Source organism: Poecilia reticulata, chromosome 14, assembly GCF_904066995.2.
Source record: "Poecilia reticulata chromosome 14, P_reticulata-male-v2, whole genome shotgun sequence".
NCBI lineage: Eukaryota > Metazoa > Chordata > Actinopteri > Cyprinodontiformes > Poeciliidae > Poecilia > Poecilia reticulata.
The window spans coordinates 9,038,665-9,052,002 of NC_088843.1; the positions used below are offsets into that span (position 1 = coordinate 9,038,665).

Here is a 13,338-nt window from a genome sequence, read left to right on the forward strand (position 1 = left end):
CTTCGCTCCATACAAACAAAACAAAAACTTCTTCTCATTCTGGAACTTTCTCTGGGATCCCATTAAACAGAGTTTAAGTCACAGTAACATATACACATTATCCTCCTTCTTTCCCATCAGTCCTAGATGATTTATTTTACTTCGCAGTCCTGATTCCATTTTAATGATTTACATGACCGTTCCATATTGTTCCCATTTATTTGTGTGTTTTTGCACTTTTCCTTTAACAGCCTTTTGGTCAAGTCAGGCTTTCTGATTAAAACTGATTCTCAAACATTTTACCTGGTAATATCAAGACAAACCCCCCCCCCCCCCAAAAAAAAAACATACTGTTTGAAACTGGTAAGTTTTTTAAACTTTGATATACCTTAAAAGTGCACGCATCAGGTTTTCATGGCAGGTTCCAAGATATGGAAAGAGTTGAAATAGATACATTGATGTTATTGATACCTGATTCTTCATAAAGTCAAATACTTGGATGAAAACGCAAAGCCAAACAGCTGTAAATTTGCATATGGAAGCAATAATGGACATTTGTCCACTAGAATTTCAGACATTAGAACAAAGCAAAAAGGGCCGTTTTTGTTGCTTGGCTCTTTTGTCATCGACACTGCTAGCAAATTTAATTTCAGCTTACAGTAAAACCATAAAAAGTGACTTACTGTACATAAAAAACAGATTTTTCGAATAAAATGTATACGGCAGACATGAAAGCATAATACTGCAGAAAGTCCATTGTGTATGAGCAGCTGTGCAGAACGTTCATGCTAAGGCGACTAGCCTGATGTTTTAGAAGATAAGGTTGTTACTGTCTGTCATGCCCAGAGCTGCATAAGAAGATTGGTATCTTGGTGCCTACAATATAAAGAAATATGCACAGGATAAATATAGACTACAGCAGAGTTGATGAAAGCCTCATTTCCTCCCTTGTCAGGCTTTCCCTTTGTGCTAACTAGAGCTTCAACTATTTTTATGGCCGAATTATCGTCTTTTGTGACTGGCACGTGGCTAACTAAAAAATAATAAGAAAAAAACAACAAAAAAAATCGAAAGCAGCAAGTGAAAAACAGCCTCAAGAGCAACATATTAGAAAAGGAATAGTGGTCCTATAGCTGCAAGAGCAGAGTTCCCACTGACATAAGCGCTTTTTCTAACTTTTGCCTTCCTTTGCATATTTGAACATCATGCCTGCTGTGTGTCAGTTTCCACTGATTGCCCTCGCTGGCCTCTCGAGGTGGACCCGGAGCCAGCAGAGAGGGGAAACGTTTCAGCGTGTTTATTGCAGACCGAGAGCCAAAATTGGCCTCGCTTCCCACCTGTCGCTGTGCGGAGAGTCTCCCAGCGAGTCGAACGAGTCCCCGTACTGCAGCCCCGGCCGATGGGGATCAGAGTAACCACAGTGAGCAGCTCGCCGCGCCCGCGCCTCCATGCACGCAGGACTGCTGCATTTACTGGTCCCCACGGACGATGACATCATTCCCGGCGAGTCAGAGAGGAAACTTTCAGAGCGTTCCAGGCTCCATGTCCGTTCCTCATGTCTGTCAAATAAAATAGGTGTTAACATACACACACCCTGAAGTGTCCCCGAGATATATTTCTCTCTCTTTGTAGACGCTGAAGAATGCCTTTGGAGAACAAAAGGAACCGTTTTACTGTTTCCGCAGGCGCAAGTGTTTCGGTTTAATTCATGTGTGTTAAAACCAAAGATTTGATTTCGTAATCTCCTCCCTTGCAGCTGATCTGACCAGTAGAAACTAATGGTGGTGATATTCCTGTACGCTAAACAAGATGGGTCTATTTCAATGCTGCAAAAATTTATTTATGGTATTTTCTAAAAGTTGAACTTAACTCACAATTTTATTATAGTCTAAAAATTTATATTTCTAATCATAATGAATTCACCAACCAAGTAAACAATTTTGTTTTATATTATCCTAAATCACAACAAATGAATCACAGTTTTTAGTTGTGTTTTTTAATCGCCACATAAGTTTCAGACATCGATAACCAGAATATACACTAAAGTCATTCTCAAATGGTGATTTCATGTATTTGGGGCGAAAACGTTACCATAAATGGAAATCAGTCTTGCATTGCTGTGGGTGAATTTTGGCCCACTCGTCTAAACAATAGCTTGCTTTGATAAAAAAAATGAAGATTTTCAAACACAGATTGCCTGTTTACGGCTTGTTTAACTCGGGGTGTTGACTAGGCCAACACCAAACCATCATTTAACTTGTTTTCTCCCTGCCCTGTCAGAAACTGAGTCGTTGAGTTGTTGGTGTGTTTTGGATCAATGTCTGGCATAATCCAAGAGTTTATTTTTTCAAGTTGGTTTGGATGGCATTTTTTCTATAATAAATCAGATAATCATTTCAACACTTTATGTACTTTGTATGTTGGCAAACACTTTATCATATTAATTATTTCATGAATGGCATATTGTTGCATAGGCAGATAAACAACTGAAAACCTTTATTTGACCAAAACTAGCCAAAATCTCAACAAAGCAGGATGAGCAACAACTAATCAAACGGACTGAAAACCACAAAAACGCCAAAATCAAAGGGACGTTGTGAAAAATGGAAATCTGAAAAGCATCTTGTTTTTCCAGATTCAGACATCCTCTGAGTTCAGATGCTGGGAGAGCAGAGAAAAGAGTTTGACAGAAACAGCCGGCGGGTGGAAAGACGACACGAAGGAAACGGATTGAGAGAACCCGAGGGAAACTGAGGACACCTAGTGACGATTACAGGCAACAAAACTCTCCAAACTGTGACTCTGGGACAAGAGAGAGACAAGAGATAAGGCTCTCACACAACAGAGACAGTAAGAAGATTTTATCGAAACAAATTTGAAGTAAAACCTAACCCAAGTAGTCAGAAATACAGTGAGAAAGAGTGGGCCGACAAAAATTAGTCACAAAGGATGAATTTTTGTTGCAGTACATCACATGAGTCCAAGAAGGCATAACATGACACACACAGCGTGACACATAATGACTGCTTACCTTTGAGTTGATGAGTGGGCTCGTGTGGAAGAGTTGTGAGATCTGGAAGAGGCGTGACTGGCTGGGAACGATCGCTCTGTCGCGGGCCGTATGACTCGCTCAGTTGCAGGGACATTCTTTGATATGTACTGTGAAAATAGAATCAAAAGATTAAGAAGTGCAAAAGAGAGAAAACTTTGGTTCGACGTGTTTATGTTGTCATAACAACGCACATCCACCATAGGGATTTCCTCTGGGCCGGGTCCTGGGTGATTAGGTCCGTTAGCAAGGTTACGATTGGGATGTTCGGGACACATGTTCTGTCGCATATGATTGTGCATCTTCTTTCTTTGTTTCCTGTTGAACGATTTTTTATTATTTTTTTAATGTTAAGCTTGCAATTTAACAAAAGAACTAGAATTAATTATGCATAAAACTGCACAGTAGAGGGATCATATTATATTTTATAGCTTATTAGTATGAAATAAATGAAAAAAAAATGTTTATAGTGACCTACTCATTGTTTTTCAAATCAGACTGCTTACTTTAAAAACACATTTTGTCAAAAAAAAAAATAAAAATCTTGGCATGTGAAACATGAAGTCTTTACTACCCATTGCATTCTACTCAGCCTAATGCCATATATATATATTTTTTCCTAGAAAACATTTTTCTCAATTTCTTAACACAAAGTAGATATAACCATCTTCAATTATTTTCAGTGGTAAGCATGTGCATTACTGAAGGAAAAAAAAGTGATGATATATGTCCTTTAGACCATAAACTTAATCCTATGATAAGCTTTTATGATCTTTTCACTAAAACCCATTGGCTGAATTACACAGATTACTCAAAGGCCCATTAACATGTCATCTGCAGAACTTACTTGGTTTTACAGTAGGCAACCACACACAGGATGCCCACCACCAACAGAGCCACACAAATACCCGTGATTGTCAGGACTCTTTTCTGGTAGAGTTCTTCTGCCTCTGTCAAAATTAAACCCACGAGACAACAGAGAGAAAAGACAGGAAACGATTAGCTTCACAAAGGAGGCGATGCTTCCCAAAGTACTTTCCAGATCTAAGTCCTGTGTCGACTAAATCTTCACTCCCAGCAACACAAACACAATATGCTCTAAGCAGAAATACAATCTAAAATGTCTAAAATACATGTAGCAGTGTTAAACTTTACAAAACTACACATCTACTCAAGAATTCAGCAAGGAACGAAACATGTTGTCACAACATTATAGAAACCAGTTAATTTAAAAGTTAAATCTGATTATTTTGAAGAGTGATTTGTGTTTGAACAACAAAAAAAAAAGAGCTCCAGTGTGGCGTGGCTGAGGCAGAAAATGCTGTGCTGATCGGGGGGCTTTGATAAGTGATGTGATAGATTTCTCACATCTCCTCCCATAGGAGGCTCCGTCTTTCATTCACCGGCAGCCATGTTTGTCATCATGACAAATTGTGAGAAGTTTATGGCACCATAAATAAAGTTAGTTTATCTATAGGAGTAAAGTAGGAAATATTTCACGGTGCATGTCATCTGCTGATAATGACTTTACACAGAGGAAATGATACTGGTGTTTCTGCAATAACACAGTGTTCCTCTGTTCCAGTGCGTGAATGCACTTGTATAATTGCACGATGTCTGAAAGGATGCCTCTAGCCATTATTCTAAAATCTCACACTCTGCAGCTCTTTTCTGGTAAAAGAAAAAAAAAAAGTGTCAGAAGACAAAAGCCAACAATGAGAAAGAGACAGAAGCTGACAGAAAGGAAAGGGAAGGCTGTCAAACATTAAAATATCATGCATTAGAAAAGGGAGGATTTGAGCCACGAACACACATATCATGATTCAGACTTCAACATTGCATTTCTGCGTGGCTAACAAGAGAGGATTGCAATAAAAAAAATAAATAGAGGAGATCACATGTAAATCAAAAGTGAGACAAGGCATGTCAGGAAAAAAAAAAAAAAAGATAGAGATGAAGGAAAAACGACTTGGACTGAAAACGGAGTCAAATCATCGGGTAGGGACAAACATGAGACATCATGCTTGTTATGAATGAAATTAAAATCCAAGCTTCTAAAAGGGAAAACTAACTGTCGTGAGTATAAGGTGGAAACTTCTGATCACATGTACGGAGGGACGTATTGAATCCATGTTAATGATGCCGGGCGGAGGACATGTGAGCTCGTCATTCGTATGAGTTATGATCACTCCAGAGGTTGATTGGTTAATAAAAAATAAAATAAAAAAAATGGGGATGATGCGTTTTACAAATCAACAAGCATGTCACATTGACGGACATTGTGGGAGCTAGGCTAGGACTGAGAGTCAAAATGGATTGTTTCATACCCATAAATTCAATCCCAAGATGCTCTGCCATTGCAGAGGGTTGACAGATGGAAGGAGAAACGAGAACAAAAACAAGAAACAAGAGAGCAGATTAAGGCAGTGGCACCTCGGAGCATACATGTACATAGTGGCGGATAAGTAACTTGACAACACAGCCAACTGAAACAACAAACATGTCAGAAATTGTGCAAGACAAGACAAAAGCGTGCAGCACACACTTTAAACTTAAACTAAACAACACCGCACAAAACAAACCAACAATGCTAACTTCACATTCACGACTGGGGCTCTCAGCGTGGAGAGGCGAAACGTGTTCTGGTAGCTGCATGTCTCAACCCAACATGTAAAGTCTTTAACTTTGTCACGACCACAAACATTAATGTATTTGATTGTGTTTTAAGGGACAAAGCAACACAACGTCGAGAATAATTGTGAAGTTTGAGGAAAAGAATACACCGTTTTGAGAACCGCATCCCTCAGGATGATGGTGCCACCGTCTTGTTTTAACTCCTTAACTCCTAACAGAATGAACCACATCATTTTATTTATTCTTTTGTCTTAAACATCTCACTTTGCACGAATACTCTCCGAGGCACGGTTTGTCGTACAACCAAGTGAAAGCGGCACAGCTTTATATCTCTCACAATTCCGTTCTGCAGAGATGTTTCAAGTTGTTACATAAACAAACTCTGTGAATGGGAATTGAATTTCGGTTGCATAGTAACCCTCATTGCTGCTGTTTGGGGAAAATATGTGTCATATGCAGAAGATTACCCGTGCTTTTCACTGTTCTGCCGTGCAGAACTGCTACACTGTCAGCTCCCTGACACACCCATCACATGAACAGGCAAGTTAAAGGGCTGCTGTTAGAACAGGGGTTGCTTCAATACAGCTGTACTCAATATTGGAATAATATCGTTGAATTATTGCCGGGCCTAAGCTTTCTGGCAGCGCGAGGCCACAGGGATGTTGCACCAACTAGCCGAGTCCATAACTCTGGCAACTCTGTTGGTTTACTTGGGCTTAGGCGAGTCCCAGCTGTCCTTATGACAACATGCCTTATTAAATCAGGCCCTCACGGCTGAGCAGAAGAAACCGTCCTCCTCCTCTGCTGTATCTCATGAGGAGAGATGCACCCTTCATCTGGGGGAAGGCTCAGTAGGTACAAAATGGGAGTTTTTCTGTGCATGCACTTTCAAATGTTTTCTTTTAACCTTAATTTAGTGTAAAATTAAGATGTTTTTACTGTGCCTTGCAAAAATGTCACATCCAGAGAACTTTGTCACATCTTCTCATGTTACAATCGCAGACTTTAACTTGGTGTGTTTTATTGGGCTCTTTTATGAAACACCCTCATTTCGATGTGGAAGGAGCATGATGCATGGTTATCAGAATCTTTTACAGATACAAGTTTGAAAAAAAAAGCCCTTCCCATCTTTGCTTAAAATTGAAATTTTTACTTTTTTTTTTTTTTTTTTCTAAAACAGCTTCCACTCCACCGTCACATGCAAAGTTTGTGGCTACAATGCGACCAAACATGGAAGTGTTCAATAAATGTGAATAAAATCACTTTATTAAGACTCATATCAACTCGTCTTTTATCTTTTTGGTCTCTCTTTATGCTGACAAAATGTTGTGCAAAGGAACAAAGCAAAGCGAAGCTGGCCCGTCTCCATAGGACTATACAGCAACAGGAAATGGACGCCGACTTTGACGCAGACAAACAGCTGCACCAAAGTGAGCGAGAGTCGGAAAAAAACACAACACTACTTTGCCAAAAAGACAAGTAACCCACCACAGTGTGTTGCTGCTTAGTGTGAGGTGAAATTACTTGTAGTTAGGACGGAGAAGAGAGACAATGGGGCGAGAGACGGGATGTTTGCAATTCATTCTTTGCCAACATACAACAAACAGCATATGCGAGTTGTGTAACGTGGACTGCAGAGACGGGTCTCTGTAATCAGCAGGCAGATTAACAAGAGCAGATGCATTCACTGCTACGTACTTTAAATTGAAACTGTCTGATCTTGCAAACACATGGTGACTGCAAGTATGCAATGGGATTAGCAGGAGGTGATGTTTTCTTTTTGTTAAATTGTAAGGAATCTTGTTTTTATCATTATGGAAAACTTAAGAATGTTTTCTGTAGCTGTATGGGTTTGTAACAGTAATGCAGCATCACTTAATGTTGTCGAATACTTTTGTGATAATTGAAAGCACTTCAGCGGCTTTAAAGGCAGACAGACTGAAGGAGAAGCTCGTCTCCAGACTGTTTTTATAGGAAAACGCCTGGAGGGCAGGATCCATGCAGGAGAGTCCTCAGCAGATCTTCCACTAATTTTGGGATAATCTTTCAGTTGATGGCTGTTTTTGCCAATGTCACGTTGCAGAGTTGAGATATCAAAATTCATCATTTACAATGTGTGCAACATCTTACAGTTTTTGTTTAAGTGAAAATGTGTCATTTCCCCCCTCCACTTCTTCATTATTTCCTGTTGATTTATCACATAAAATTCCAATGAATTACATTGATGTTTGCAGATGTGACGTGACAAAATGAGAAGAGTTGAATATTTTTGCAAGGCACTTTGTGCACTGGGGCTCTTCCAATTATGAGCACCATTTTGTTGCTTTTTTTCCCCCTGAAGTGCTGCATGTTAGCAGATACAAAAAAAAAAAAAAAACCTAGCTGTATTTTTTAATGATGGAGCCGTAACCTTTAATTTTCTCATGGCTGTAATTGAGGAACTCAGCATGCGATCAACTGGTCTGAAAGTGAAATGAGCGGGGGCTTCTTGTCACAGCTTGAAGGGATGCGATGCTTGGCTTTCAGATGCATGCAGGTACAATTAGTCAAGAATTAAACAAGTATTGGGAAGTGTTCCGTCACGTTGGTTCATGTTGCATCTGACGATACAGCTAATTAAAATCGTAAATACAAAGGAATTCTGTGAGAGACATTTTGCAGCAGAGATGGTGTGTTTTCCTCTTTCACTAGGCTGCAACACGCTGAACAGAGCATTTCACATGCCTTTTCATTGATAAGTTTTGTTCAGATCTGGTTCTGCATTAATGGACCGTCTCGGGTAATATTGCACATGCTTGCATGTCTGCAACCGATTGCATAAAGAGGCGTGTTTTAGCGTTTATCCTGCCGGTGTTGTTACATGCAGCTCATTATGTGCAAACAATGATCTTCCCGGGCAGCATCTAAAACAAAATCACTTCACTTCACAACAGGTCGCAGGCAAATCTACCACGGGAAAGCACATGCAAAGCTCTTTGAGCTGCAGGAGAAGCGCACACACACGCACACACACACACACACACACACACACACGGAATCACATGCTGACCAACCACAGAAACACGCTCTACTAATCTGTGCCAGCTTGTGAATGAGTCATCAAAGGAGACACAGATATAATTATTAGGTAAGAACAGGAAATGAGCGCAATCTCTCTACACCCAGCGTACATGCATCACACGAGGACAGTCTGACACAGAGACAGAAGAGACAAGTTGACATACGGTAGAAACTGGCCATAACGTAGGTTTGACAGCGATCACCAGTAAAGTCATTTGGACACCTGATGGGAAGAAAGCCAAAGGAACAGAGGGAGGAGATCAGTGAGGAAAAAAAAGGAAGAAAACAGAGGGACAGTGGAGTGAAAAGGAAGAGCATGTGTAAGGAAAAGAAAAGGGGGGAGAAATAGAGGGGAGGGGTGGGAGAGAGGGAGAGAGACACAGAATTAGAACAACAGCAAAACTATAGACAGCAAAAGCAGAGTGTTCCCCATGGACGAAACCACTGTGTGCATGGTGCTGTGCACAGCTCATTGCGAAGTTGACCTAAGAGGGAAGAGGAGAAGGAGAAAGAGCGAGACGGTCGGGGTGACAGGAGTCCACTGGAAGAATCCAGGGACAACTGCATCTCTGTTCTCAGCTGCTCATTTCAGGTGGACATACTTTTATTAGGATAGGGCATGATCAACCGCAGGGGCTCGTTCTGCGAGCATCGAGGACCGAAGAATCCGGCCAGACAACTGGGAAAGAGCAGACATGTGTTATGAAAAAAGAAAAACACAGGGAGTGGGGTGCATTTTCACATTTCAAGGGATTCATTTGTGCAGCATAACATGTCACAACATGTACGGGGAAAAAACAAAAGAGGGGCTCTCAAGATCATATCCAGTTTAAAAGCCGGGCTTTTGAGACCTAATAAGTGACATTATTTAAAAAATAAAAATAAAAAAAAGAAAAGAAAAGCATATTCCTTCTAAATGTAAACTAATTAAAGTTTCGTGCTTTTTTTGATGCATTTATATAAAATGTATACATTAATAAAACCCAGTCAGAGGTGAGGGATAGAGGCTTTTTCCTACAAGAAAACCAAAAATGCCAATTAAACTTTTTTCCCTGATAGTAACGTTATCATGGTCTGACTTTTTGTCATCTCAAAAACCCGACACATATAAAAGGGCCTATGGATACTTATTGGAGCCTCTGCATATCAATAAAACAAACACAAATCTTTTACAAAATACTCAACAAACGGCTATTATTAAACAAAAGCTGATTTCTGATAGTCCCCCGTTTATCCCCATGCAAGTCTTCATCCATAAATCAGCTGCGATTCCAGTTTGACACAGCCAAATCAGAGGAAACCTGTGCAACAAAGCTGAAAATGGATTAATGAGGTTTTCCTTTGTAAAGCCTCTTGGAATCCCAGTAGCTGAGCTCACAACCTGCAAATGTGAGAGTTTTATTATTGTTACAACAAATCAGACGAAAGTAAACTCTAAATTTTTCACTGGAATTTCTGAAAACATAGATGCTTCCTAATATTGGACTGTTTATTTTACATGGTTTATGATGATAGCATGTAGCTTAATGTTTTTGTAACTGAAGACAGACTATCTCCAGGATCAAGGGTGTTGACCATACTTCCTCATTATAATCCCATTAGGATAAGGCAGCGGGCCTTTCAAAGGGCCACCAACATTTTACCGACAAGTAACACAAGACTGGCCAATCCGATGCTGAGAAAACTTGGCTGAAAGTTAGAAAAACCCCCCAAAAGACCTGATGAGTGATCTAGAAAAAATTAGAACAGAAAACAGAAACTACTGTTCTGTGACGGGACCAAAACCAAACTTGTTACATGCAGAACGAAATAAGCAAATTAGCATGGGTTTGGACTTGTCTGGAAGGATCTGCTGTATGAAGATATTTCAGTCTCAGAGTGAGGTAGAAATATGTACACTTATTTTTTTGTTCTAATAGATTTTAAACATATTTTGGAAGAAAAAGGAAGACAAAGTTGATGGTACAAATGTGTTAATTTGTGTACAGCTCACTGTAATGAGCTGAACCCAAGAGTAAAACCTTCTGTGTCACGTTTATAGATTACAAATAGAGCCATATCCCTTGAGCATAAATGTGGCATGAGGCTGAAACCTAACCTAAACCTTTACTAGAGTAAAGGGAGATGGATACAAAATGCCAGCCACACTTTTCAAAAATTCAATTTTAAAACTCTCTGGAAACCATTTGTCCATTTCCTTCCACTTTGTAATTATGCAGTAATTTATGTTAACTTGTCAAAAAATGTAAAAAAAAAAAGAAAAAAAGTTTTGCCAGCAACTGTATGATCAACTCCTCTCGGCTAAATCTGACCATCTTTGTTTCCCACAGCATGAAAAAATATCCAATATAAAAGAAAATCACCATGTTTAACAGTTAAAAATATTCTTGTTGATTCCATTTGTGTTTTACTTTCTTTGCAATCCTGTTTATGTATATATCTGATTAGACATAAATATATTTAGTTTATTAATTAAACTCACTTTTTCAAATCTTACACATCAATGAGAAGCAGACGGGTGTAAAAAAAACAGACTTGTTGTCTACATGACTGTTTGGCCTCTCAGTTATAACCAAAGAGAAACCTGGTCGGTGTCGAGTGAAATGGCGGTGGGACAACAAATTGCTGCAGGCCTTCCCTGCATTATCCAACGTTTCTGAACCTATGCCCCGGCCGTGAGTGAATTAGCTGCAGCGGCTGAGTTATGGCCGCCTCTGATTTGTACACAGCCTATCAAACTTCTGTTGCAGCCGCGTCTTCGCTGGTTGTTTAGACGTTCTTCCTCTGGCCGACTTGGCAGCAGAGCCTTGCTAATATTTCGACTTCCCGTCAAACCGACTGACAGACTTATGTGACAGTTTGTGCTCCCGAAAAAATCTGCACGGTAACGCCCGACAACCTTTGGAGGGAGATTAATTTGTTTTCTGATATTAGTTTCTACTTTATAAAGTCAAACTAGCAATATCGTATTCACCGACTGTTTTTGCTTTTCGTCAAAATTTGGAACGGTTTGCATTGTTCTTTCAAGAATCTCACCTGAAGCAATGACGTATAATTTTTCTCGGATTTTAAACAGATATTGCATGCAACTCACATTGGATTGTATATTGTTTGCATTTAACCAGTTCATGAACTAGAAATAATAAAAATCTGAATTTTTTCCCAAGTAAAACACAATGCCTTAATAGAATAATTTCATAGTTTGTGACTTTACAACCACAAGCTTTTGAGGTTTTTATTTATTTTTTTTATTTTATTTTATGTGGTAAACCAATATATTGGTTAGTGTAGAAGTGGAAGTCAAATTTCATCTGATAGAATTTTTTTTTTTACTTAAAAATCTGAAAATAAAAAGCATGCATTTGCATCTAGCCACATTGCGCAAATATATCTAAACAAAAACCTAAATTACAATCACAGGCTTGACAGCAAAACGTCATCATAGAATTAGCAAATAGTTTTGGAGTAATTTTTTTATTTTTATTTTTTTAAGGTGCTGCAACAGATCAGAAGATATCCAGCCAAGATTAACCAAATCAGAACCTGAAATTAGAAAATGTATTAAAGTTTAGAGAAAACATTTGAGGATCACCTGAATGAGTAAACAGCTGCTGAAAAATAAAAATGTCTGATGAAAACAAACAGAAAACTCCTTGTTTATGTTCTCCTACACACCATCCTTACTAATGTTTCTTGACCGTAAGCGTCAGACAAACTCAAATCTAAATGTCAGAGGGAGGAAAAAAAAAAGAAAAAAACGGTTGTTTCTTAGAAAACGTCAACCCGTTTTCCACTTAAAAAGCAATGATACAGAGTTAAACACATCCTTGCACACTGGCCTTGATCCCCCCTCTCAAATGTAAGCAATGACTGTATTTATCTCATTGGGGGCCTCGAACAGGCATAAATATTTGCTCACTACTAAACCAGTGACTCATGACATTTTAAAAGGGCTTTTAATGTGCAGCCCTTCTCTACACTAAACAAGACTTAAAAGAGTAAGCACACCGCCTCACTCCATTATTAGCGTTAAAATACACAACAGGTGGCAGATTAGAGAAACAGAGTTTTTCCTTTTTTTTCCCCCCCTCTGCTTGGTGTGCAACTACTGCTGCTGAAAGAAAACTGCAACGTAATGATGAAAACAATTTTTAATATGGAGCTAGAATGTTATTATACAGCAAAACATCTTGTAAAGATCAAACTCTGACAATAAAAACGTGGAATATCAATATCACCAGGAAGAAAACTCACTTGCAGGATATCTTATTTATACCCGGGATGAAGTAACAGTCGCCGCCATTCACACAGAAGGCCTTCTCTGTGTCATTGCATTTTCGGGCATGGCCTGAGCCTGGAGATAGCGTTGTGGTTACTAGTAGAAAAAAAAAAAGAACAAAAAGAAACAAAAGACAACGTTAAGACATTTTCACATACATGCCCAGACCTCAGGAAATATTGTCAAAACTTGTGAAGATGTGCAAAAAGTCATGCGATGCAGACACCGTGACAGGAGAGGAAAATCGAAGAGTTCTTTAGGAAATAATAGTGCATTTTCTACGAAAATCTTTTTTTTAATAAATCTATCACAAGTACAAAGTTAAATAAGAACTAAG

At 39.1% G+C, this 13,338-nt stretch overlaps 1 protein-coding gene across 7 annotated transcripts in view; it reads right to left on the reverse strand.

Moving 5' to 3' along the window:
* The window catches only part of nrg2a (neuregulin 2a), an 86,552-nt gene that overhangs the window by 5,374 nt on the left and 67,840 nt on the right, over positions 1-13,338 (reverse strand). For 3 of the 7 annotated variants that reach the window (XM_008427063.3, XM_081615534.1, XM_008427062.3), the window contains 7 exons: positions 12,977-13,097; positions 8,887-8,945; positions 5,356-5,379; positions 3,876-3,978; positions 3,223-3,346; positions 3,011-3,138; positions 1,317-1,538 (listed from right to left, as the gene is read on the reverse strand). In XM_008427063.3, the coding sequence (XP_008425285.1) occupies positions 1,317-1,538; positions 3,011-3,138; positions 3,223-3,346; positions 3,876-3,978; positions 5,356-5,379; positions 8,887-8,945; positions 12,977-13,097 (781 nt within the window). Of the gene's footprint in view, positions 1-1,316; positions 1,539-3,010; positions 3,139-3,222; positions 3,347-3,875; positions 3,979-5,355; positions 5,380-8,886; positions 8,946-9,324; positions 9,402-12,976; positions 13,098-13,338 lie in introns of all 7 variants that reach the window. The other 4 variants (XM_081615539.1, XM_081615537.1, XM_081615538.1 and 1 more) reach the window with 2 other exon arrangements.